Genomic DNA, 27,733 nt, shown 5'->3' on the forward strand with positions numbered 1-27,733 from the left:
AAGGACTGGAATTGAGAACCGCTGCTCTATATTATAAAACACTGCATTCTTTCAGCAATGTAATGTAGAGACCTTGACTGGTAACTATATTCTAATTACTCTAATTACACATTAAATTACTCCTTTACTGGAAAAAGTTATGAAATTAAAGGGGGGGGGGGGGTGAAATGCTATTTCATGCATACTGAGTTTTTTACACTGTTAAAGAGTTGGATTCCCATGCTAAACATGGACAAAGTTTCAAAAATTAAGTTGTACGTTTGAAGGAGTATTTCTGTTCCAAAAATACTCCTTCCGGTTTGTCACAAGTTTCAGAAAGTTTTTTTCGAGTATGGCTCTGTGTGACGTTAGATGGAGCGGAATTTCCTTATATGGGTCCTGAGGGCACGTTTGCCGGAAGAGCGCGCGCTCCCATATAGCAGAGCACTGAGAGGCTGAGCACAGCCTGATCAGAGCGAGAGCGTCGCGAAAAGTCACAAAAAAGGAGTGTGTTTTTGGTTGCCAGGGCAAGACAACCCTGCACAGATTACCAAAGAAAAAACAGCATCAAGGGACCAGTGGATGGAGTTTATTTTTACAGAGCATCAACGGAGTTGTGCAAGTGTTTGTGTTTGTTCCCTGCATTTCTAAAATGCTTGTTTTACAAACAAAGCCCAGTTTGACGATGGATTTGCGTATCGTTTATTTCTTAAGGATGATGCAATCCCAACGAAAAAGGGTCACGATGGTGTGTTGGAACCACAGGCGGTGAGTAAAACTGTTTAAAATATCTCTGCCTCCTTGTTAGTGCGTCCGCCTCCCATCGGAGACCCGGATTCGAGCCCCGCTCGGAGCGAGTCCTTGCTGCTGCTGCTCTCGTTCAGTTTCAGCCTTCACAGCTGTCACAGCTTCCAAACGCTCTCAAAGCAACTGGCGCTCGTGATTCTTTAGCTCCGCCCACACGTCACGCCTCCAGGCGCTCGTGTTTTTCCGGGAAAAATCGGTACAGACTATCTTTCTCTTATGAATATAATAAAACTAAATACTTTTTGGAGTTATGAAGGATGCAGTACTACTCTATAAGTACTCAAGATTAACATGATATTGAGTGAAAACGAGCATTTCACCCCCCCTTTAAAGTAGTTCGTTACTACTGCGTTAATTCCAAACACGGCCTAAATCATGTTTCCTCAATAGGATGCCCGGAGGCCACATCCAGCCAGTTTGACCCATTCTTATTTCAAATAATGTACATGAAAATTCTAATGCAGCATCAGAAAGGGACACTAATTTACATTGTGTCTACACTGGATGTGAACAGTGTGGTGTGATGCAACAAAATACAATAGAACTTATTATAATTAGTGATTCTCTCTACACTGGATGTGGCACAGCACGACAATTCCCCGACAGAAAACTGTTGACTCGTTCTATTTATGACGTGCTGACAGAAAGTTCCAATCATTATCAATGCTGTCTCATCCAGTGTAGATACGATGTAACAGCAAAAACATGGAAAGTGTGAAGTAAAGAAAAGTGGACGCTAAAAATTGCAGTGAATGGACTGAAGTTTTGAGTGAGTGAGTGAGTGAGTGAGTGAGTAATACAATCTACGTTATGGATGTCGGTTTTCGCAGTTTTAATGTAAGTGTGCTTTAGCCTAATTTATTTATTTTCAAGATCTGATGTAAAATATCTATTGCTGCTTTCACTATGGCTATATAAGATATGGCTACAAACAAAATAACATTAAAACTCACATTAGACACTTTTAACATTGAATAAAGCACATAATCATTACCTTAGATTATCACTGTTATATGTTGTATGTTATTCCTGCTGCAAGGTCGCAGGAACAGTTTTTTGTTTGTTTATTTGTTTTTAATATTCAGTAGGCAAAGTTCTTTGTATTTAAATGCAAAAATGTTCAGAATTGCTTGATTAGACCAAACTACTGGGGGAAAAATATTTATCTTGTGAAACATCTTTTTCATATTTAACAAAAGCAACAATAATATAATAACTGTAATAATAATAATTACTATTATTATAATTATTATATAAGCCCTTGGCTTAGTATTGTTGGAAGAATTCTGAACTCTGTGAAAAATAATGGGAACCCTTGCCTAAATCATAATATAAGAACAATATCAAATATGGAACTCAGTGGGAAAAGACATATGTAATTTTGTTTTGCACATTTTTATTTTCTTAGAGATTATCTAAAGATTCAATGATCATGTGATCTGAAATCCCTTGATAGCCATCCACATACAAAAGCCATAAACAAGCCATACTCAATACTCTATATAAACAGCATAAATACACTGTAAGGTAAGAGTCATGTTGTGTCATCCATTTGTAATGATTTGAACTATCTGGATCACTGTTTGCAGGTATCTTCACTTTACAGATGGACTGGAAAGATTCCAGCAACTAGAAACAATGGAGACTGAATCCTGAAAAAAGCCACCTGTTAATCTTAAAAAAAAAAAAAAAGGATATTTGACACAAATCAAATGTACCAATATTTACAGTGTATTGAACATTTTAAGATGAAAAACTCATCTACTGTTTCAATGATTGTATTGGAAGCTTTTTACAGAATGGAGGACCTTAAATACCTTTACTTTGTGGTCTTTATTATGTTATACATGCTTATACTCTTTGCTAATGCCATTGTGATTTTTGTCATAATTATCAACAAAGTGCTTCATAATCCTATGAATTACTTTCTATGTAACTTGGCTGTAAATGGCATCTACGGTGGCACAGCTTTGCTTCCCCCCTTGTTGGGTACTTTAATGTCTCCTTCTCATGAGGTATCTTTGGCATGTTGTAAGGCTCAGGTCTACTTCCTTCACACATATTCTATGATAGAGTTCACCATCCTGTCTGTGATGTGCTACGATCGGTATGTGGCCATCTGCTACCCACTGCAGTATCACAGTATTATGACAATCACAAAAGTGTATAAACTGATTGCCTTCTCATGGGGGTATCCTTTAGTGGCATTCGTTATGTTTTTTAGTTTGACTCTGCGCCTAACAATCTGTCAAAACCGCCTTGGGAGGGTTTACTGCCTCAACTTTTATCTGTTCAAAATGTCTTGTGTGAACACATATATTGAGAACATTTTGGGACTGATTTTTGTTGTTGCAAACTCTTTTCCTCAGCTTGCAATGACTTTCTATTCATACAGGCATATTCTGAAAATATGCTTTACTGCCACTAAGGAGTCTAAAATAAAAGCACTGAAGACCTGCAGTCCACACTTATTTGCAATAATGAACTATAGTGTGGGATGTTTTTTTGAAATTGTACAAAGTCGCTTTGACACAAGTTATCTTTCCTTTGAAACACAAATGTTTATGTCTCTTTATTTCTTGATATTTCCTCCGATTCTAAATCCAGTCATCTATGGGCTGAGTGTTCAGGCTCTGAGAGACAATATTTTTCGACTTTGTGGCTCTGGGAATAAGTTACTGCCTTTAAAGTAGGATCTTTGTTATTTTCAAGGTGAAAAAAAAATTTCCATGTCCAAATGTCCATAAATATTTATTTGTGGCAATACACAGCTGACGTTACTAACAATAATATCTCAGTTTAGCTCTCAATGCAAGATGATTTGTTGCCTTCAGAAAGCATTCAAAGCTTTGATCATAAAACTAAGCAATTAAATAGCTTAGCAATTTTTTTTTTGAGGTATCTTCTATACTGTTATTGCATTGATTTACTTGACAAGCTGAATTTCAACTTGGTTTTTGTCCATATAAATATCAACAGCTGCACCAAATCACATGTTTTTGTGTAGTTTTGGCCTCTTGAATAAAAAAAATAAATAAAAAAAAGACTCCCCTAGAATGAACTCCGTATTCACCTAAATCATAATATAAGTACTGATCAGGGCCAGATTATCCATAGAGGGGATTGGTTGAGTGCCCTGTCTGAGGCAACAGCCAATATGGGGGCACCAAGTGGTTAAGATGACTGCTAGACCTTTAAAACATTTTTCATGTTTTGTATATATACTATTTTTTGGAGAGATGCAGCTAGATACAAAATGAACAGTTACTGATAAAATAGATACATAATTTTATAAAAACAGGTCAGGTCACAGTGTATTTTTCCCCTCCCCCCAGTCAGAGTCGAACCAGATAATTTAGTAAATTCACAAAGGATAGGCAGCATCAGTTTAGCGGTTGTGTGAAACATGAAGAAAATAAAAATAAAATAAACTATCACGGCACATAGCCAGGGCTCTACAATGCGACCATTTTATGCACTTACTGTTCAAAATACTATAGTTTTGTTCATTGCTGATTTAAACAAGCTCACATATCCTCTTGTTATAGGCTAACAAACAAATTGTAGACAGGGTGTAAATAAGAGATTTGTTGTACAGTGTAGAGAGCTTCATTGTTTATAAATGGAACTTTGAGAGATCGCAACGAACTGGAGTAACAAGTTTTAAGAGTTTGCAAATGTTATATTAAATTAATACAATAGTTCAATAAACAGAAAGTTAATATTAAGTGACCTACTGTACATTGTATGACTTTAACAATATTGCCTGATTTTGCTCTACAGGTGCATCTAAAAAAAAAAAAAAAAAAAAAAAAAATATATATATATATATATATATATATATATATATATATATATATATATATATAATGGAAAAGGTCTTAATTTTTTATTTTAACTTTCTTATATTCTAGATTCATTGCACACAAACTGAAATATTTCAAGAGTTTGTATGTTTTAATTCTGATGGTGATGACTTTCAGCTTAGGAAAATTAAACATTCAGTCTCTCAAAAAATTTGAATATTCCACTTTGAGTTTGATTAGTTTGATTAATTTTGAGAATAAATACAGGGTACCTCTTGGGCTAATTATGGGAAAGATTACTGATTTGACAGCTGTCCACAAGACATATATCGACATCCTCCACAAAGAGGGTAAGCCACAAAAGGTCATTTCTGAAAGGGCTGGCTGTTCACAGAGTGCTGTATCACAATATGTTCATAGAAAGTTGACTAGAAGGAAGAAGTGTGGTAGGAAAACATTTATGCATTTGGTAGACCATGTTATACAAAACAGCTTACAGTACTGTGATGAGTGAGGGGGGGCCAAGAGCCATGGGAACAGGAGAGAGGCCGGTGAAGTGATTGGAAAAGAGCGACACTGGTTCGACCCACCGGTCTCGAGTCCCACGGAGGAGAAGGAAGGATATAAAACAGGAGCGACGACAGTGACGGACGAGAGAGGACCAGGCCTGGACTTTAGTTGTGTTTGGTTTTTATTTGTGCTGTTTTGTGTTTACTTTGTAATCAAAATATAATTTGATTGTCTGCCGGTTCCCGCCTCCTTCTTCCCGTGATCATGGAGTTTTAATCCGTTACAGTGGTGCCGAAGCCCGGGAGAAGGAGGGACGTGCTGCTGAAGATCCCTCACTGGTGTGGTGAATCCGCGGTGCCATCGATCAGGCGAGGAAGTGTGCCGCCATGGACGCACGAGGCGGTGGGCTGGAGTGAGTTGCCGGTGACGGGCAAGCTCGCTGCCGGCCGCCTGTGATGTGGAAGGGTTTTTCTTTTCTTTTCTCCTCTCTCCCCTCTCTCGTCTCTGTCGCTCCTCATCCTTCCATCTCCTTTTCTCTCGCCTCGTCTGTCCTACCCCCAGGTTCCTGTAGGTCCCCATAAGCATTTTAGGTTGGTGAATACAGCCTCAGCTGTATCGGACCACCTGAACATCTTTCTGGGAGAGGTCAAGGCGGTCAGTGGTGTGACTAGTTTGCTGAAGTTGCGAATAAAACAAAAATGAGCAAACCCCAGAAACTGCTGTAGGGCCTTATGGGAATCTGGCCTTGGCCAATCTGTCACACCCGTAACTTTGTAAGGATCCATACATACTCCCTTAGAAGAGACAATGTAACCTAGGAAAGAAACAGACTGTGCATGAAAAACCTGACGTGCCGAACGTGTTCCTGATTAACATGTCATCCAGGTAAACATATATGAATTGATCTACCATGTCTTTTAACACTTCATTCATGAGAGCTTGGAAAACTGCTGGAGAATTGGAAAGCCCAAACGACATTACCAAATATTCAAAGTGCCCTCTGAGGGTGTTGAGAGCCCTTCCTGATGCGGACCAAATGATAAGCGTTACGTAAATCCAATTTTGCGAAAATGGATACTCCCTGCAACCTCTCGAAGGCTGAAGACATCAATGGTCAGATCATTCTGTAATGGAAGAAATAGGCAAGGAAACAATTGCAAGTGTAAGTATGATTTAATTGGTAGTACCACAAAAACAAATCTGAGAATTACAGACAGGACAACCAGATGGAGAAGAGTAAAGTCACTGGTGGCCAGGGAGTAGAGCTGGAACTGTAAAAATAAATAAAATAAAAGGAAGCAGGTAATGAGTGGCAGCTGTCACCAATGGAACAATTAAAGGGGACACCCACATGAAACGATCAGTGCAGACGAGAGACACACATAACTCCACCTACATATTGATCAACTGAGATGATGGTTCTACCAACTGTGACAGTTTCAGGTTATAGGACAGGTAAGTGAATTTATATTATGATGCTTTATGTGTGTCCTTTTCTTAGGGTTACATTTGTTTTAGATCGTTACTCACCTTTTATATTCCACTCTGTTTTCTGTCCTGTGCCAGATCGAATCTCTGCTCTGCTGAGTTAACCTGGCACTTGTCTCTGTTGTTTGAGCTTGTTCATGCTACTATCTAGCCTAGTCTTGTTTGGTTTCCTTTTGCATGTTATACCTTTTGATATTATGGGTTCCTTTTGATTTTGTTTAGTTCTAGCTAGTTCCTTGATTTTGAGCTTCTGCCTTTTAGTTTATTTGTCTTTTCCACTACCCCTTTTGCTCACCAGCTACCCCTTCGGCTCTGGCTGTTGGACTCCCTACTGCCTGCCTCCTCCCTCCCATCCCTCACTGTTCTCGGGCCCCTGGTGTTCATTGAAGAGCTGGACTGCTTTGTTGCCCTTGGACTGTGACTCTCTGCCATTTGCTCAGGAACCTCTCTTCTAGATGCCTCCTGCTGAGCCGACATTCACATTCTTGGAATTGACTGGAATTTTTTTCTAGTTATCCACTCAGACTGTGGCTTAGTTCCTGTTTTGTGTGAGAACTACAGTCTGGGAGAAGCAAGCCCCTTACTGTGCTACATTTAATCTGTTTCATCAGGAGATGATCAGGATGTTTGATCGCTCAGTCGCTGAAAAGGAGGAAGCCAGTCAGCTGGTGAGACTGAGGCAGGGCGAGTCATCAATCACCAACTTTTCCATTCCATTCAGGACATTGGCTGTGCTTTGAGGTTGGAATGAAGCAGCTTTATGGGATGTTTTAAGAGAGGTGCTCAATTCTGAGATTCAGGATGAGACTGCTATCAATTACCTTTCAGCAGCTTTTGATGACCTGGTGGATCTGGCACTGTTGTTGAGACCCGTATCAATCAATGCTGTCAACGGGTCAGGGCTCACTCTTCTTGGCCAATCCTCCCACGTTCTGTTTCTGAAGCCGCTACTGTTTGCCATGAGTCACTTACTGAAGTGAAACCCATGCAGGTGGGGCATACCTGTCTGGCAGCGGAGGAAAAGCAGTGTTTCCTCAACCAACGACTTTGCTTATACTGTGGGAAATCTGGGCATTTTGCTGCAGCATGTCCTTTAAAAGCCAAAGCTCACCAGTAGATGGGGGAGTATTGATGAGCATCACTCCTGTATCTGATTCCCCTGTATCTCTTACCCAGCTGTCTGGCATTGTCAAGTGGGGACCTTTTTCAAGGCCATGCTCCGCCCTGGTGGACTGAGGGAAATGTCCTTGATGCTACCCTGGTGGCTCGGTGGGGTATTCCTACTACCCCTTTCAAGAAAAAACTAATTGCCAGGGCTCTCAATGGCACCATCCTCACCTCACTCATGTCAGTTCCCCATAAGATTAACTGTTTCCAGCAACCATTGTGAGAAGATTGTTTTACCTCCTTGAGTCTCCTGGCACACCTATTGTACTGGGGAACCCATGTCTGGTGAGACACAACCCGTCACATTGGTTGGGCTGAGAATTCTGTTTTGGCATGGAGCTCCTTTTGTCACAACTTTTGTCTGAGTGTTGCCTCGTCTGCTGGTTTTTCTTCTATGTTTCAGGAGGAGCAAACTGCAGATCTGACCGGTGTTCCTGCTGAGTACCTCGATCTTCAGAGATTCTTTAGCAAGTCTCGAGCGGCATCTCTTCCACAGACCCTATGACTATGACAACAACATTCTCCCAGGCACTTTTCCGCCTTGTGGCCACCTTCACTCTCTCTCGGCGCCGGAGAGAGAGGCTATGGATAAGTATATCCAGGAGTCATTGGCAGCTGGCCTCATCCATTCTTCCTCTTCTCCTGCAGTTGAGGGGTTCTTTGTGGAGAAGAAAGATGGTTCCTTGCACCCCTGCTTTGATTATCGTGGGCTGAATGACATTTCTGTAAAGAATAGGTATCCCCTGCCATTGATGTCCTCAGCGCCCGAGCTGCTGCAGGGAGCGCAAGTCTTCACAAAGTTGGACATCCACAATTTTTCCGAAACTTTAAATCATGTGGCGACACTGGCTGGAGGGGGCGGCAGAGCCCTTTTTGGTCTGGACAGATCATAAGAACCTTGAATATGTCCGTTTAGGCCCTCTTCAATGATCTGTTCCGGTTCATATTCTCGTACAAGCCTGGGTCCAAGAATATCAAGCTGGATGCTCTGTCTTGTCTCTTTGCTGGTCCAGAGAGCACGGCACAGCCCAACACCATTTTACCCCGGGATGTCGTGGTGGCACTGTTTCCTGGGGTATTGAGAGGTGGGTCAGGGAGGCCTTGTGAGGGGTTGAGGACCCAAGAGGCTGCCCTACTAGTCTGTTTGTTCTGTATCTGTTGCACCCTTTGGTCCTTGAGTGGAGCCATTCTTCTAGGCTCGTCTGCCATCCTGGTGTGCGGAGGATGCTGGCTTCTGGCTGCCAGCACTTTTGGTGGCCTTCACAGCCCCATGATGTCTGACAATTCATGGCTGCTTGCTCGGTTTGCACCCAGAACAAGACTTCTAACAAGTCTCCTATTGGTCTGCTACAGTCTTTGCCCATACCCACCCACCCTTGGCCCATATTGCTCTAGACTTTGTTACTGGCTTCCCAGTACCCTTCCAGTGGTAATACCATGATTTTGACAGTTGTGGACCGCTTTTCTAAGGCAGCACACTTTATTCCCCTGGGCAAATTGCCCTCTGCCAAGGAAGCTGCTCTGGTGGTAGTCGATCACGTCTTCAGGATTCATGGATTTAATCCGCAGACCAGTGGGCAGTTCGAGCGAGATAATTTGGAGAGGATGCTCCACTGTCTGGCGTCAATATCCCAATCCCCCCAACTGAGCCTGGTTTTTCCCAAGGTTTTTTTCTCCATTCTGTCACCGATGGAGTTTCGGTTCCTTGCCGCTGTCGCCTCTGGCTTGCTTAGTTGGGGTCACTTCATCTACAGCGATATCATTGACTTGATTGCAAACAAATGCACAGACACTATTTAACTGAACAGAGATGACATCACTGAATTCAATGATGAACTGCCTTTAACTTTCATTTTGCATTATTTACACACTGTTTTCCTAATGAATGTTGTTCAGTTGCTTTGACGCAATGTATTTTGTTTAAAGCGCTATATAAATAAAGGTGACTATTAAATATTAAGCTCAGTGGGAAAACACATATGCAATTTTGTTTTGCACATTTCTTATTAGATATTATCTAAAGATTCAATGATCATGTGATCTGAAACCCCTAGACAGCCATCCACATACACAAGCCATACACAATACTCTATATAAACAGCATAAATGCACTGTAAGGTAAAAGTCATGTTGTGTCATCCATCTGTTATTATTTGAACTATCAGGATCACTGTTTGCAGGTATCTTCACTTTACAGATGGACTGCAAAGCTGCCAGCACCTAGAAACAATAGAGACTAAATCCTGAAAAAAAGCACCTGTTAATCTGACAAAAATCGAATGTATCAATTTTTTTTTACAGTGTACTGAACATTTTAAGATGAAAAATTCATCCGCCGTGTCAACGATTGTATTGGAAGCTTTTTACAGAATGGAGGACCTTAAATACCTTTACTTTGTGATCTTTTTCATGCTATACATGCTTATACTCTTTGCTAACGCCATTGTGATTTTTGTCATAATTATCAACAAAGTGCTTCATAATCCTATGAATTACTTTCTATGTAACTTGGCTGTAAATGGCATCTACGGTGGCACAGCTTTGCTTCCCCCCTTGTTGGGTACTTTAATGTCTCCTTCTCATGAGGTATCTTTGGCATGTTGTAAGGCTCAGGTCTACTTTCTGCACACATATGCTATCATAGAGTTCACCATCCTGTCTGTGATGTGCTACGATCGGTATGTGGCCATCTGCTACCCGCTGCAGTATCACAGTATTATGACAATCACAAAAGTGTATAAACTGATTGCATTCTCATGGGGGTATCCTTTAGTGACATTCATTATGTTTTTTAGTATGACCCTGCGCTTAACAATCTGTCAAAACCGCCTGGGGAGGGTTTACTGCCTCAACTTTTATCTGGTCAAAATGTCCTGTGGGACCACATATATTGAGAGCATTTTGGGACTGATTTTTCTTGTTATAAACTCTTTTCCTCAGCTTGCAATGACTTTCTTTTCATACGCACATATTCTGAAAATATGCTTTACTGCCACTAAGGAGTCTAAAATAAAAGCACTGAAGACCTGCAGTCCACACTTATTTGCAATACTGAACTATAGTGTGGGATGTTTTGTTGAAATTGTACAAAGTCGCTTTGACACAAGTTATCTTTCCTTTGAAACACAAATGTTTATGTCACTTTATTCCTTGATATTTTCTCCCATTCTAAACCAGTCATCTATGGGATGAGTGTTAAAACATTAAGAGACAATATTTTTAGACTGGTTAGCTCTAAAAAAAAAAAAAAAAAAAGGTTATCATTTTTAAAGTAGGATCTTTGGAACACAAGTGAGAGTGTAAAAAAAATGCAATACTGTTCTCAGTATGAGAAGCAAGCCAGTCTGATGTTAACTGTGTATGTGACTTTAAATTGTGTTTTTTATTTAAACTGAATACTAATTGAAATACTAATGTAAATTTGACATCCGAAGACATGAAAGAACCCCTCATGCTTTCCAAATAAGAGCATCTTGTACTTATAATATACAGTATGCGTTGCATTTAAAATGCACAACTGTGCATGCAACTGGATTTGCATTTTTTTTTTCATGAGATTATTAAATAGTCAGAATAGACCTGTCATATTTCATTTGGTCAATAATGATGGATAGAATGTAAATTATTTGTAATAAATGTGGATAAAATAATAAAAAAAAAGATAAACATATCTAATGTTAGACCATGTGCTGTTCTCTAATGCATCACCATAACAAGATGTGCTCTTTACAGGCCTCCAAAACAATTTAGGCCCTGGCTCTGAACACACTTTGTGTCATACATTAGTGCTACTTATAACAAATGCCTATTTTTTATCAGTGTTATTCTATTTATAATAAACATTTTATACAGTTATGCGACCTAAAAGTTTTAATTAGGTTATTCTGTTTCTATACTCTTCTATATTTTGTTTTTTGTCAATGGCATTTGTTGCCTTCAGAAAGTGGTAGTCAGTAAACACTCTGTCTCCATTGAAGAAAAAAGTAATTCAACTAAGTTCCCTGCAGTTTTCTATTAATTACTTGTTTCAGACTCATTTTAGAGAATTTCCTTAAAGGTTAAATGTTGATGCTCCAGAAAATCCTATCAGCAAATCCACATTCCAAAGTTGAATCTGGAGAGATCTGATGTTTATTTGTTTGCTTAATATACCTCTGCATTTAAATCACATTACTTAGATAAGCAATAAAGCCAGAAAATAAAAATTGAATTTATACAAAATGTAAATAACCAGTTTTGGATATGACCATGCTTTTCCAATGTACTTTTCCACAGTACTTTCAAAACAATACATGCTTTTACAGCACCACCTGCTGCCCTGATGTGCAAAGTGTAGGCTACATTATTTTGGCATAACATTTTTTGAACAGCAGATGGCAGCAAAAGACAAATCACAATAAACAAGTTAGATTTGAAATGCTTTCACCACATGCCCTCTTGACCCACACTCACAGTTTCTGACGACTAACCTGTCGAGTTGGTAATGTTTCTTGACATTAAATTTGTTTTGCATCAATTCTAAACAAGATAGAAAAACTGGTAAAAAAAAAAAAAAAAAACTGGTGTAGAAACAATTTTCACTCAAAAATGTTAATAATTTTCATAACTACGCACAAATAAACAGCAAGCAACACATATAATTAAACATTAAAATTGTAACAGGAAATACTGAAAATATATTTCTTGTAGAACCCTATTAATAATAATAATAAATGACCCATCTCGAAAGTTACTAATTCAATTTATTATTAATTTATTCTTTAACATATGGATTATCTACGTTTTATTACCCCATGACAATTAGCCAGTACAAAAAGGGACAAATGTTATTTCAATGTAATGCCATAGGGCCCTGTTTGAATGTGTTTCTCCGTTTTGCGTCAATTTTACTTCGGTCTACTGATCGCGATTACTATCAACCTGCTGATAACTGTCTATAATCTAATATTTTATAACATTTAGTATAAAGTTCATTTAAATCACCCGAGGTCGATAAACTATCAATAAAGTTTATCAGCATATTTATCGACAGTAAGCATGACTTGCACTTTCTTTTGTTGTTGTCGGTTTAAAGGAGGAGCTGCGCGCGCTGTGCAAACGCGGAACGTTTCAGAACCTAACATTTCGAAAGCTCTACAACAGATTTGATATTTCGTGACTTTAGGGCATACTATAGAAACCCACAATGTCTAAAAGAGTAGCTGTAGTTACAGGGGCAAATAAAGGCATTGGACTGGCGATTGTGAAAGGGTTGTGCAAAGCAGGTTTCATTGGTGATATACTCCTTACTGCACGGAATGAGAAACTGGGACAAGATGCGGTTGCTGGACTGAAATCTGAAGGATGCAAAAACGTAATCTTCCACCAACTTGATATATGCGACCAAGGAAGCTCTCTGAAACTGAAGAAGTTTCTGGAGGAGAAGTACGGCGGCCTGGATGTTCTTATTAACAACGCGGGAATGGCCTTCAAACGTTAGTGTTGAATAACTTGTTTTTCAATGGAGAAGTGTCAAAGAACTATTAACACATTCGACAATAGAACATTCAACATGTAATAGATGTTATATAATATATTACAGTAAATTATTACGTTATAATATAATATTTTTGTAATAGGCTCGCACTTACGTCTTTTGCAGCGTTTTGCTCATGATAGAGTTCTAAAACAGCGCCGCTCAAGTTTTGATATCTACTTTGGACCATAAGGTTTTTTTATTCAACTGCAACATATATCGTTTTTGTGGAATGGATACCACTTTAGTAATTGGCTTAATAAAACATAGTTTTTAATATTATATTATATTATATTACATTACATTACATTACCCTGGACCACAAAACCAGTCATAAGGGTCAATTTTATAAGTTGGATCATCTGAAAGCTGAATAAATTAGATTTCAGTTGATATTTGGTTAGGACAGGTCCATTGGCCGAGATACAAAATCTGGAATCTGAGGGTGCAAAAAAAATCTAACGTTAAATAGTGCGAAAATCACCTTTAAATCTGTCCAATTTAAGTTCTTAATGCATAATACTAATAAAAAAATAAGTTTAAATAACTTTACGGTAGGGAATTTACAAAATATCTTTATGGATCATGATCTTTGCTCAGTATCCTAAATTTCATTACATTACATTATTTTGGTAATTCAGCATTCTGTGCTAAACATCTTTTAAGATTCTGTTATGTAAGGCTCACACAGAAAGCCTGTTCCATTCCACTGCAATGCTTCCTAGTTGTTTTTGTGTTTAAACATGCACTAGACAGAGTTTGTCTTAATCCCTAATTAATCAAACTTCAGGAATGGGGCTCAGGTAAGCTCAGGGATGGAGCTACACTCTGCAGAACAGTGGCCCCGACTGGAGGTGTCCAATCTGCCCATCCCTGTTCTAGCGGAAGGATATCTTCCACCAAATGAAGATATTGGCTAAAAGATTTAGGAATTGGCTTAATAATTTAAAATTATTATTATTATTTAGCTTTTCACTGTGTAGCATTTTAATTATTTTTCTATGGAACTGTGCTAGACAGATTGTTTGAAGTATACATGAGTCTTTTGCAAGTTGCACCACTCAAGATCCAAGGACTTCAACATTTTAAAAACATGTTCTGTGTGAATGACTCCTTAGGGACTATATCTTCTAGTGGAAGGATACCATTTGGTTTAATAACATAAGCTTTTTAAAAAAGTACTTTTATTATATTATATATTATATATTTGGTATTACAGCCATTTTATTTGGTATATTTGGTATTACAGCCATTTAGGGGAAGTCGTGGCCTAATGGTTAGAGGGTTGGACTCCCAATCGAAGGGTTGTGAGTTCTAGTCTCGGGCCGGACGGAATTATGGGTGGGGGGAGTGCATGTACAGTTCTCTCTCCACCTTCAATACCACGACTTAGGTGCCCTTGAGCAAGGCATCGAACCCCCAACTGCTCCCCGGGCACCGCAGCATAAATGGCTGCCCACTGCTCCGGGTGTGTGCTCACAGTGTGTGTGTGTGTGTGTTCACTGCTCTGTGTGTGTGCATTTTGGATGGGTTAAATGCAGAGCACAAATTCTGAGTATGGGTCACCATACTTGGCTGAATGTCACTTCACACTTTTCACTTCACTCATTTGAAATATTCTTTATCTAGATTCAGCAACAGAGCCATTTGGAGAACAGGCTGAGGTGACCATGCGCACCAACTTCTGGGGAACACTGTGGGTGTGCCATGCTCTTCTGCCGATACTTCGACCCAATGCTCGGGTGGTCAACGTGTCCAGCTTTGTTAGCAAGAAATCCCTTGACCAGTGCAGTCCTGAACTACAGGCAAAGTGCGTGACTCAGTTTTCATAGTAGTGATTAGTTAAAGTACCTTAGCATGTAGAATATTTATTTTGATTTTGTTTACCTTTGATCAGATTCCGAAATAAAGATTTATCTGAGGAGGAGTTGTGCCTGCTGATGGGAGAGTTTGTTCAGGCTGCACAGGCAGGGGATCATACGGCTCAGGGCTGGCCAAACACTGCCTATGGTACCACCAAGGTAACAAACAGCCGTTTTTTTATCTGACAAAAGGTGTCTGGTTTGTTTGGCAGTGCATGTTAGCAATAAGCACGCCCAGACTAAACCTGTATTTGTTTACTGTCTGTTTTAGATTGGTGTGACTGTGCTATCAAGGATCCAGGCTAAAGTTCTTACCGAGACAAGGCCAGGTGATGGTATCCTCCTGAATGCTTGCTGTCCAGGATGGGTGCGAACAGACATGGCTGGACAAAATGCCGCCAAGAGTCCAGAGGAAGGGGCGGAAACTCCTGTTTATCTGGCAACGCTGCCTGAAGGAGTCAAAGAGCCACACGGACAGCTAGTGTGGGACAAGACTGTACATGAATGGTAGCGTGAAGAAAGGAGGCGTCATCAGTTCATTCCATCTGAAAAGAATGTCATGGTTACATCTGATAATAAATAACTTTTCCAAAATATGCTGACATGAAAAGAATACTGTAAACTTCTACCACATTAAATTACATTTGTAATTGCTTCACTTTTCTTGAAAGTAATTGCGTGATTTATGATTTATAGATATCAGCTCACAATATCTTATTTTCAGTATCTGTTCAGTTTCTAGGGTCATTTTGTTTATCTAGCAGATAAACAGAAGATAAACCAATTTTGGCCTTGAATGGTTCTTCCACAGAACAGATTTAACCATCTGTACAAACCAAAATCTCTATATACATTCCTATTTTGTGAAGCAAAATGCATATTTAGTTTGCCAAAACATGTGTGATCTTTAATTGTAACCATTAAAATGATTTGTTGTAAGCTTGACTGCCTTCGCATTCTTCATGCTCAAAGGTTATTGCTGCTTAAGTCATGTGCTTATTTTAGGATACTCAAAGCATTAGATAGAGAAATAGTTACTGTATTATAGAATTCTGACTTTTGTGCCTTGCAATTCATCCACAGTTATACCCGGCTCAAGACATGAAGTAAAACAACTGTCATGTTTTGCAAGGTTTGTGCAACCTCTGCTCTTGAGAAATCAAAGCCATCATAAAGCAATCTAGCTGAGAAACTGGTAATAAAATGTGCAGTATCTAAACCTTAATGGTCAACAAAAAGCAGTTATCAATGCAGAGAATATAATACATATACATATATATATTAATGTATTTGATTACTCCACCAACTGGTAGATTAAAGTTTGGTGTATGTGATAAAACACTGTGATCCACTCTGGTAATCAAATCCCCACTCATCTTGTGTGTTTTTGTTTTTTTAGATTTTATTCGTTAAGTGACATTAAAATAACAAATGGTACATTTCTATCCAGTAGAAGGCGCCATAGATAATTTGTAAATTAACATGAGGGCTGGAAAGCCGTAAAACACATTCCATTGCAAGTATAATAATTATTGGAACTGAGATTCCACGCTAAAAGATCAGAATGTCAGAATATATTTTAACAACAAACATCTAATCATTTTAGAAACATGTCGAAGAACGAGTATTCATCTACATTCGTTTGTGTGGAAAGTGCAAATAATACTAAAATATCGTCATCCCACTTGCTCCACTAGATGGAAGCATATGACAAAAACCTATGGAATATCTACAGCTTCTGTTGTATTGGTTGTTCATTCATAATTCATTTTATTATTAATTTTATTAAAGTGTGCTGGTACCACGTTTAAAGTCTGTTTAGCGTTTTTACTTGTATGTATGCAATGTATACAAATGTATTTGTCTATATCCATGCCTGTGTTGGCAGCACTTTAATCAGGAATGGCTGTATAGTTTCTGAGGCCAAGGAGACAATGTAAACAACAAATTGGTAGATAAACATAATTCTACAGAATTAGCTGTCTCTAATTCTGTTATATTTTAGAAAGAGTAAAATAAATGACATAAAATGTGGTGAAAAAACTTTAAATTCATATAATTTATAAAAATAAACAAGAAACAGATTGCCTTGCCAGCTCTGAAGCCACAACAAAATAGCAGGCAGGAAATCGTCTTTCCTGAACACCTGTAACAAATGTGAATTCTGGAAAAAACAGAACAACATGAACTAAAAAAAAACAATCAGTGGTGATCACAAATACGGTATACCACAATACAATTACAACAACAGCACAGACTTGCAAAACTCTGATCTACATTGTTGCAACAGTGCTAAAACAGTGCTGGAGCTAATACCTCATGGTATTAAAACAGTGTATTCTTTGTTTTCAGATGGATTAATTACAAAAATATATATTTAAAATAATTTCTTCAAGCATGTATTTAAAAAATAATATTTTCAATATCAACAGCATAATTAGCCTAAGTAATAAGTAGGCAATGCTTGTTGACCTAGAAGTACAGATATCAAGGACAATTGTTATATTCCATTTAATACATCCTGTACAGTACACATATGTCCAATAGTCAGTTGTTTCTGACAAAAGAGACATAATAATCTAAACCTGAACTGTGATGAACATTTTAAGTTTTTTCTGCTAAAAAATTGTAGCTAAACACTTTGGGCACCTTAATATCAAACAATGAATATGACCACTTTTATGACAACATGAACAGCATATGTAGAGTCTTATACACAAAATAAATGTACAACAGTATAAAACAATCAATACATCTAAGTGTGACTGGAGTAAAAAAAAAAAAAAGGAAAAGGAATAAAATAATTCCCCTTGAAAAATAATGCATTACAATTGCCTCAAGATGTTCCTCTCTTGATTTTGCTCATCGGGACCGAACGGTGACAGAGCCTTTAGCAACACTTGCAGGTCTTCACAATCATATTTGACAGCTGTTCTACCTGTGGAAAGTTTTAACATTATTTTGATGAAATAATCTGTTGACCTCTGATGGAAGTGATATTAAAAACATCATTGAGTTTAATTCTGACCTTATGTTGGCGGCCCACATAGTAAACGATGGGCAGTGGGTCTAGAACCTGCGGTACACAGCAGGGTTGAGCAGATGCTCCAGGATTGTGATGTCTATACAGCGCAAGAACCTGCAGGTAAAGAAAACCAGACCATTTCAGAGCCATATTTTCATTAACAGTCCAGTTGTAAAACATTATCATGCATACGACAGTCCAGAATGCTACCTGTGAATACTTATTTTCTGAAGCCCATACGAACGAGCAAGAGCCAGTGCAATAGTTGGCATAATAACCAGAAGGTTCATGTATCCACTTCCAGCCCAGGTCTTTGCGGAAGTCAATGTACAGACTCCTCACACAGCAGCCCTCAGATTTACTGCATGTAACATGAAGATGGCACACGGTGAGGCGTTTGTAGGTGTATAGTAGGGATAAAGAATGTCAATTTAATTTTATGTTGACTCATAAAAGGCTCACTCAGTACAAACTCGATCTGTTTCTGTTTGACGTTTTCTGCGAGATTTTGATGAGCCTTGGCCATCAAGAGGAAGTGACATTACCAAAATGTGAGGCTTAGGCATATTTTCTGCTAATGGGGCTTTATCACCTCTTGGACGAAACAAACCTGCAGACACAAAGAGTAATGTTAGCTTGTCCTATCGACATCAAGACATACAGGATTTTATTTTTAATTCACTAACCTTTTATTTTGATTGGAAACTGCTTCTGAGGATTACAACTATCAGCCATCTTCAATTGAAATTCTTGCTCTGCCTCTATGAATCGAATTTTAGAGAAAGTTTTATTAATGATGCAAATAATGCATATGTGTAATAACCACTTCTTTAAACTGATACATTAGTTAGAGCATCAGTAATATAAAAAGAGAAAAGATCAACTGAAGATTTACAGATTAACTAGCTGAAAATGATGTAAAAATTATTGTGTACTGTACCGTTTTATTTACTTAATCTTTGTGGAAAACCATGTTTTGTCTTAATGTCTTAATGTCTTTACTGTCACTATATATATATATATATATATATATTACATTATATAACATTAGCAATTTTCAACTCTGTAAGAAAAGTTTTAGGACATTCGCTTAGAAACCTGACTTGTGTGTTTGTTATCTTCTGTCATATAAACATTACATCAGCATGAAAACTAAACAGATAAAATCGAATTAGAATTAAAATTAAATCAAAATTAGAATTAAAGTGCAAATAAAAAAATAACCACACCAGAAAGGGTAACAAGTTTGTACATTCTGCAGATGTTGGATCGCAGCAGTGTTATTTTTGTATATTTATGTACTGTTTATTAATATTTTAAATTAATTTAACTAAATCTATTAATAGTATTATGAAAATTTTATATTTACACTTTTAAAATTTTTTGAAAGATTGATTGTAATGTCAATTTATTTCAATTACTGGCAAATTTTAAATACAAGTTTTAGTTGTAGTTAATAACAACACTGGTTTTTATTTATTAATAGACATACAATAAATAAAAATGTTTCATCATTATTTGATTCTTAACTGATGTATGCAGTCAATTCAAATTGTGTGTGGTGGGGAGGGGGGGTGCAAAAACTGTTTCTCACCATTCCTTTGCAGCCAGTCCTTCAAGGTCTGTGTGACATCAAACGACAGCCACTTATCAGACATTTGACTGGAAATGAAACGTGATTCCAGGTAGCGTGATATGTTCCTAGTGACCTGATAAAGCTCCAGTCTCTGCTCTGAACCAGGATCTATTGAAACAACCTGGAGTTGCATACGGAGCTCCACCTGGGAGACTGTGTTGTTTAAACCCAATTTGTGGCTTATATCTGTGATGTTGAACCGAAGCTTGTTTGGGGTTCCGTCCAATGATGCTGAGATAGAAAGCAAAAATGTTGGAAATATGTTTGTAAATATGAATTTGATGTCCTTTTATATTTTACAAGACACTGTTTGAATGGAGCACAGAAAGAAAGAACAAAGGACTATTTGTGTGTGTGTGTGTGTGTTTACCTACTTAACCATATTTTGGGGACAAATGTGCACCCAAAAGAGAGCAAAACTTCAATAAACCTCCAAAAACCTCCCTTTAGGGACATCCTCGCTTGTAAAACTGGTTTAAAAATAAAGTAAACACACGTTCTTTTTTTATTATTTTAAAAATTCAGAAGGTTTTCTGTAAGGTGTAGGTTTAGGTGTATGGTTGGCGTAGAATATATGGCCAATAGAATTTACAGTTTGTACAGTATAAAAAACATTACGTCTATGGAATGTCCCCATTTAGATAGCTAGGTAAATGTGTGTGTGTGTGTGTGTGTGTGTGTGTGTGTGTGTGTGTGTGTGTGTGTGTGTGTGTGTGTGTGTGTGTGTGTGTGTGTGTGAATTTAAATGTTTGCTGTAGGCGTGGGAAACCTCAAAATGAGTGACTGTTGTCATTGTCTGTGGTTTTGCAAGTTTGTTTGAGACACCAAACAACAAAATCTCCCTAAACAACTGGTGTCATTTGCATCCAAATAAGGTTTTAAGAGATGTTTGGAATCAAGCGATACGGTAGTTTACCAAGGAACTCTAAGTCCAGGATCTGAGTAACTTCATTAGCATTCACTTAGCAGCCTTCCTTCCTGTTTATGGTCAGATAATTTGCACACGCCCTCAATTCTCTGAGGAAATCATCAGGCACATGGCATTTAAGCCATAACACAAAGTAAGAGACTGTTAATCATTCAATAATCAGCAGACTAGACAATAGAGAAAGAACAGACCCACTCACTTGTTAACGTGGTGAACTTGTGAACTTCCTTAGCATAGTATTCCTCCTCTACAGGATCTTCTATAGGTTGGTGTACAGGATTCGCCGCCTGCTCCTCATTTAGCTCCACAGTGCTGTTGTATACCGAGATGAGTTCTGCTGGGATGATATCTATCACCTCTTCCTCACTAATTTCTGGTTCTTTAGACAGTCGTAGCTTACTGAGAATCTGTCCTCGAATGGCTTCGATGCGCTTTCTCTTTATTAGTTCCAGGTCTAAAGGACTGCATGTTGACAATGCTCTGCAATAGTGCACAAATCCCAACAGGCATTGCAATGCCAGTAATAAACACTCCGCTCTCATGGTCAGCTTCGCTGGAATTTACGTTGAGTCTTTGAATGTGGCACTAGATGCTTACTGAAATTAGAGGTCTTGAGCACTTCTAGATACAATGCTGGCGTCTATTTAGCATTGCTACAGCGTGAGTGTGGGGTGTCTTCTTTACCTCAAACCCAACGGCCTGAATCAGAACCCAAACATCATAGAGATACTGATGCCCATATTGGCAAAACAGACTCAATCGATCTGAAATAAAACAAACAAAACTCACCTAAGAAGTCAGAAGTCCACCGAAAGTACACAATAAATGTCCTTGCAAGCCACCATGCTCCATTTACAGTACAGTTTCCATTCAATAACTTCAACGGTTCCTTGGGTCCCGTTCAACAGGAACAAACAAATACAAGTATTTGAGGTTCAAGGTAGTAGTTATTTTCGTTTGCCGTACCCTTGTTCTGAAAACACTTAGTTTGCTCTCAACTCAAGGAATGACAAAAAAGGGAAAAGGAAGCAGCACAGTTTAACCAAATGACACAACACTTCCTTTGCATCACAGTAGTTTCCCCTGTAGATTTAACCCAAACGGTGGACAATATGTGAGTCAAAGGGGTTTAGTTTATCTCATGATGGATTCATATGCCTGGAGTCAGCTGGTTATTGCTATCCACTGAAGAATTAAACATTTAGAACAAAACAAAAAAAGATGTTATGAAAAAATTTCCTTTAGATCAGTGTTCGTATTGCTAATCAGCTAGAAAAAAGTAAAAAGTTCTGAAAGTGCTTCCAATTATATTGATCTTCTGCATCATTATCGTTGTAGTTTGAATTCATGGATTCACCATTTTCAAAGAATTAGAACGATTTATACTATATACTTCAAGGTCAATAACTGTAACGATAACTATATAGTGTAATAGGTGGGTGTGCTCTGGGACTTCAGCTGCTATGACATGGAAATGTTTTCTGCTGTTGTGCTAATCTTCGACACATGTACATTGTGGCCTTTAGGATACTGCTATGTTATGTGTTATTATTCATGATTTAAAATTTATTTTTCAAAAGTTTTGTATGTTAAGTAATTTTAATGACCAAGTAATTAATGAGGTTAGTTGGGTATGTTAAGCTAACAGTTAAATGGCACAATTTCGAAATTATGCTAGGGCTGCAGTTCATCTGTTAGAATATCTTCCACATCTCGTGTTTACAGAATGATGACTCAAATCCCAAAGGAGGTATCCTACTTTCAACCCTTAGAAGAAAACAGAAAGTTTTTAAACAACAAATTAGCAGAGGTACTAAAAATTAGGACATCTACACTTTCATCAACTTAAAAAAAACACCCTCCCCCATCCTTCTTTCTTCTATATTAAGAAACAAGAGTTTTATAGAGGAACTGATGAACCTCAATAGAAGCAAGATGCAAAACAGTGCAGTAAAATACTCTTTAACGCCCTTTCAAAACAATTCTGAAATGGGACGGTAAAAACTATTTCACCCTTTTAGAAAAGTTGATTTATACAGAGTGTGTGTCAAAAATGAGCTGTGATCTTACACGCCCTTGTCTTTTTTTAAGTCTCACTAAAACAGTTTGAAACTCCACACAGGAAATGAGCAAAATGTGACAAAGAGCTGATTCTCACTATCTACGTAACACAGAGCCTGCTACAAAATATTACTGAAAGATGTGTCTACATCTATGAAGAAATAAAACCGTACTGATGGCATGAACTGCGTCAGGTTTATTTTTTTTATTTTTTAAAATTTAAGGAGAGGGGTTTTTGCATATCAATTCTTGATGAATGACTTAAAAAAAATTAAGTTTTGAAAACTGCCAATAAACTGAATTGCATCAAAACAAAATAGAATTCTATAAAACATACAAAGTGTACAAAATGAAATACAAAAGTATTCTTTGAGATCCAAAGCACAAAAACACTTTATCAGTCTGTAGAGATAAATCTATCAATCACCATTTCACTCAACTCTTTGTATGACATGTAACACTTACATTAATACACACCCTATATTACTACCTCCTGCTCAATATAACAAAATACTTTACCTGCTTTTCCACTCCATATATCATAGACCTGAAATATATGACAACCTGTTGTCCGTTCTCAGCTCTCCACACCGTATCTGTCAAAGTGGCGCAGAATAACACACAGCTCTAGTTCAACTGTGCCCATGCCAACAGTGTGGAGTCTGTATCTGTCTGCGCCGCTGTAAATGAGATCTGGCGAGCGCAGCTGTGGACCTCCTCCAACAAACATCTCAGCAAGTTGATCCTGCCAGGATCCCAGCGGTCGCCATGTCACGCACTGCAGACGATGCTGTCCTGGGCTTGATGGTATGTGGATATAACCATAACCATACAGTTGGCAACGGCCAAAAGAGTCCTGATGCCACACCTGGAGATGAAGCTTTGGCCATCCTACAGGTGGAAAAACACCTCTATATTTTAAATCATGCTTAAGTGATTATAAACTCTTTCTTTGTCACTAAAATACAAGATGAATACCTTGTAGGCCCTTAGTAGTGTAGTGCAAATCAATGGGATGACTCCAGTATGCCATGTCCCCAGTTTGAGGCATGTCCACCTGAGTCTGGCCTTCCTTCAGACCAGAAAGAAGTCTCCATGCTCCTCCTAAATGGCAAAAAAAGGTGAAAAAGGTTTTAGTAATTCATATTAATGCAACCTTTGAGATGTCTCAAATTAAATTTAAATTCACAAAATTAAAAACATAAATAATTCTTCACACCTTGAAATGCAAGACAAACACAATAATTATCTATAAGACCAGTATTTTTCAGTCACCACTGTACAAACCCCATAAGTGAATATGGAGATGAAAAAAAAAAATACCTATGAGATGGGATGATTTTTTTTTCTCAAAGTGATCATGTTCTCTCACCAAATAATTGTGTTACCTTTTGAAAGTGTGTTCCCCATGAAACATTGTGTTCTCTCACAAAACTCTCTCTCTCTTTTTTTTTTTTTGAGAGCAATTCTTTTGGGAGAGAATGCAAAATTATTCAAATGCAATGATTTTGCATACATAAAATTTCCCTCTATTTCATCTACTTTTTTATTAACACGACATCCCTGTAGGGGTGTGTACATTATTATTATTATTTTTTTTTTTTTTTAAAAGAGTATAAAATATTTTATACGAAAATAAAAAGGATACCTGCGTGTACACCCCATTTGCAGAAGAGGCTGTTCTGTGGGAATCCAGTGGCCCCGATGATCTGTCCAATTACATGCAATTCTGCCATAAGAGTTCTGAAATATCAATATGTAGTATGTTAGTTATCACATCCATCAGTCCAAATGACTATATAACCAATGTCATACACTCTATTAGCATACAACACTATTCATATATATTTAGATTCATACATTTTCTGACAAATCGTTCTTTTCTGCGCCAACATATATCTTAAACGTTTCTGTATAAGTTAACGTTACATGTTTGTGATTGATAATTCATACTGTATCGTCTTTATCATTGACAAACATCATAAATATCATACGTCTCAGCTATACATACACTTTGAAAACTCGTAACAGAGTCTGTAAGTTAGATGTATTTAAACAGGTTTAGATAACAGCCTTAAGGTTTAAGTTGAGTCTTTCTGCAGATACATGGTAACTAGTGTAAATTCAAACTAGCAGATCGCTAACGGGAGCTCACTAGCGACCCATCTGCACTCGTTTAACAAAGCAGAACAGTTTCAATTCACACGCGTACCACAATCACCACATTCGAGTCATTGATCGGCAACGCGACAATGAGCTGATAACGCTGATCCAGCCTTGTTCCTTGTTTACAGCGCCTTCCTGTCGTCAGGGAGGATTTCCCATAGACAGTAAAAGAAAGGGATTTCCTTAGCAACTCACTTCCTCGTGCTCTGTGCTGGTGGATAGTTTTAGTTTGACAAGGTTTGTTGCTGCCATCTAGAGGCCCCTGCTTGTGTTGCATTGCAAGCAACGAGGAAGAAGCACCGTATTGTCATCGCTCTTCAGTTGTTAAAGCAGGCAGGGTTAACCTTCCAGTAGTACCCAGCATTGATTACAGTCAGACTTCTCAAAATCCTTCATCGCTTTAATTAAGATGATACTAATTTGATTTTAAAGCAAAGACACCACTTTATGACCTCTTTTTGCCTTGAATACAGATTTAAAATCATTAGATATTTAATAGCTATGATACTGTTTTTGAAAGCACATATATGCATTGATATGCCAGGAATTGCCTTGGGCAACTGGGGGACTGGTTTCTCCCAAGGTTTTTTCTCCATTCTGTCACCGATGGAGTTTTGGTTCCATGCCGCTGTCGCCTCTGGCTTGCTGGGGTCACTTCATGTACAGCGATATTGCAAATGATTGCACAGATACTATTTAAACTGAACTGAGATGCATTCAATGATGAACTGCCTTTAACTGTCATTTTGCATTATTGACACACTGTTTTCCTCTAATTAATGTTGTTCAGTTGCTTTGACACAATCTTTTTTGTTTAAAGTGCTATATAAATAAAGGTGACCTGACTTGACAGTTCATTTTAACATTAACATTATAACTGTTTAAATGTTCATTTATTTTTTCTTTCTGTTAGCTAAAGTAGGCTAGAATGCTTCACATGTAAGAATAGTTATATGCATAGCATGTTCATGTGCATAGTGAAGAAAAAAAAGGTTTAATTTCAAGTCTTTTATAGATCATGTTTATCTTTTTGAAAACGTTGTTACTTAGCTCTTAACATTAGTATTTTGTTTTTTGTTTGGAGAGTTAAATGCATTTCATTGCATGTCTGTCACTGCACATCACCTTCTTAGAACGTCCCCTGAAGATGTCATGTTTTTTTAATACTTTGATGTTTACACGGCGTACTCAATAACAACATGTGCAAAACATAAGCTTCTCTTCTCTCTGTGGCACAAAGTATCCACCTCAGGTAGACATCAACGCCACATCTCAAAGCCTCAGAGACCACATTTGTACAAAAACACAGACAAATAGTAAATATTTAATGAGACTCTTAATGGAAACACAAGGGACTGTGTGTGAGTGGATTCTGATGTAACCTCTAAGACTGACATGATGTGGTTATGATAGTTCACACCAACACCATAAGTGCATATCCTATTTTGAAGCACATTAGCGTATTATAAATATAATATAAGAGTATTGTATTCAAATGTATTAACATTTGTTGACTTATCGGTCAGGACTTACTGATATAAAAATCACAGTTAAACTTGTTCACAATGCACATTTCTTAATATTAAGTCTAAAATGTGTTTTAATGCCATTATTACTAAGGATTGTATATCTGTCTTTAAATGCATGATATTTAAAGTGTACCTAAAGTATACTTGCAATAGTTCCTCTTTAACACAATCAAATATAGCCCAGTATATCTGTAGTTGGACTTCAAAACTATATCTACACAATTAAAGTGCATTAAGTACAAAATAAGTTGTTCCAATTTAGGAGACTTTACATACACCAGTTTAAAAAAAAAAATACAACTGCAGGGTATTTTTATAAAGTGCATAACTATGTAAATGTATTTGTAGTATATTAGCATGAAATAAATGTATTTCAAATACATTTTAGTAGATATATTACATTAGGCAAATCAAATAAAACTTGAAGACTTAAAAAATGTTTCTCTCAGACACATTCGTACTTTGTTTCTACTTCTACCATTACTACTAATTATTAGGCAAGCATAAGTTTAGTACATCAGTAAGTGATCTAAGTGCAGTCAGTTTTAACTAAACGGCCTCATCTGTACTAATGAAAGAGGCCTGCAGGAGGACTATTGACACGGTTCTGAGGCCTAGAAAACAAGCCATTATAGTGACTGAACAAAATTTAGTTGGCCTTCTTGAAAGATGCTTTATGTTGCCATAGAAGAATCTTTTCTGTCTAAATGGTTCCATAAAAAACCTTTAACCAGTGAAGAACATAAGTATTCATAAATATTCTTAATGCTCCCAGTTTCCTCAAATGGTTTAAATTTGCTGAAAATATACTCAAATAAAATCAATTAACATCTTGTGAAGTGAAAACCTTCAAGTTTGTACAAAACAAATGCATTCTAAACAGTTCTAAACAAATGTTGATAGATTGTTTTAGTTATAATTCTTACGGATGAATTTGTTTATTACAAACATACAGCTTTTCACAGCTCATGCATGCACACACACACATATACACACACACACATACACACACACACACACAAACCAGCCGGAGGGACTCAATACGTAACTTATGACAAGATATTGGAAAGTATTTCAAATGTGATGTTCTAGTGGCACTCAGCAATCATTCTCTCTGTGACTTCAACAACAGTGGCAAAGCCCTACTCAAGATCTGCAGCATGAAGGAAGGATTTAATGCATTACAGTATTATTCTGGACCAGTATTTAATAACAGCATCTGTGGGTCAATTTAATCTCCATGCCTTATATAAG

At 37.6% G+C, this 27,733-nt stretch overlaps 4 protein-coding genes across 5 annotated transcripts; 2 read left to right on the forward strand and 2 right to left on the reverse strand.

The window, feature by feature from the left end:
• Positions 1-2,534: 2,534 nt before the first annotated feature.
• LOC127985600 (olfactory receptor 142-like) lies at positions 2,535-3,479 on the forward strand. Its single transcript, XM_052587634.1, has one exon. It carries the CDS (start codon positions 2,535-2,537, stop codon positions 3,477-3,479), a length of 945 nt encoding a protein of 314 aa, XP_052443594.1.
• Positions 3,480-12,818: 9,339 nt separating this feature from the next.
• Positions 12,819-16,073, forward strand: cbr1l (carbonyl reductase 1-like). The gene is made up of 4 exons (XM_052588156.1): positions 12,819-13,231; positions 14,902-15,082; positions 15,170-15,293; positions 15,406-16,073. The coding sequence occupies exons 1-4, from the start codon at positions 12,943-12,945 to the stop codon at positions 15,643-15,645; spliced, it is 834 nt and encodes a 277-aa protein (XP_052444116.1). The 5' UTR covers positions 12,819-12,942; the 3' UTR covers positions 15,646-16,073.
• Positions 16,074-16,519: 446 nt separating this feature from the next.
• On the reverse strand, positions 16,520-22,475 carry tgfb1b (transforming growth factor, beta 1b). Its single transcript, XM_052588154.1, has 7 exons — positions 20,923-22,475; positions 19,754-20,026; positions 18,846-18,920; positions 18,622-18,769; positions 18,370-18,520; positions 18,163-18,273; positions 16,520-18,072 (listed from the first exon to the last, which is right to left on the reverse strand). Exons 1-7 carry the CDS (start codon positions 21,263-21,265, stop codon positions 18,025-18,027), a joined length of 1,149 nt encoding a protein of 382 aa, XP_052444114.1. The 5' UTR covers positions 21,266-22,475; the 3' UTR covers positions 16,520-18,024.
• On the reverse strand, positions 21,342-25,157 carry LOC127985946 (B9 domain-containing protein 2). 2 transcript variants are annotated; one of them, XR_008160705.1, is made up of 5 exons: positions 24,997-25,157; positions 24,433-24,527; positions 23,763-23,888; positions 23,304-23,675; positions 21,342-21,487 (listed from the first exon to the last, which is right to left on the reverse strand). XR_008160705.1 is itself a non-coding variant. In XM_052588160.1 (4 exons), exons 2-4 carry the CDS (start codon positions 24,518-24,520, stop codon positions 23,362-23,364), a joined length of 528 nt encoding a protein of 175 aa, XP_052444120.1. In that variant the 5' UTR covers positions 24,521-24,527; positions 24,997-25,157; the 3' UTR covers positions 22,958-23,361. The 2 variants fall into 2 exon arrangements, 1 of the variants encoding a protein (XP_052444120.1); XM_052588160.1 differs by lacking the exon at positions 21,342-21,487 and having other exon boundaries at positions 22,958-23,675.
• Positions 25,158-27,733: the final 2,576 nt, after the last annotated feature.

Source organism: Carassius gibelio, chromosome B21 (assembly GCF_023724105.1).
Source record: "Carassius gibelio isolate Cgi1373 ecotype wild population from Czech Republic chromosome B21, carGib1.2-hapl.c, whole genome shotgun sequence".
NCBI lineage: Eukaryota > Metazoa > Chordata > Actinopteri > Cypriniformes > Cyprinidae > Carassius > Carassius gibelio.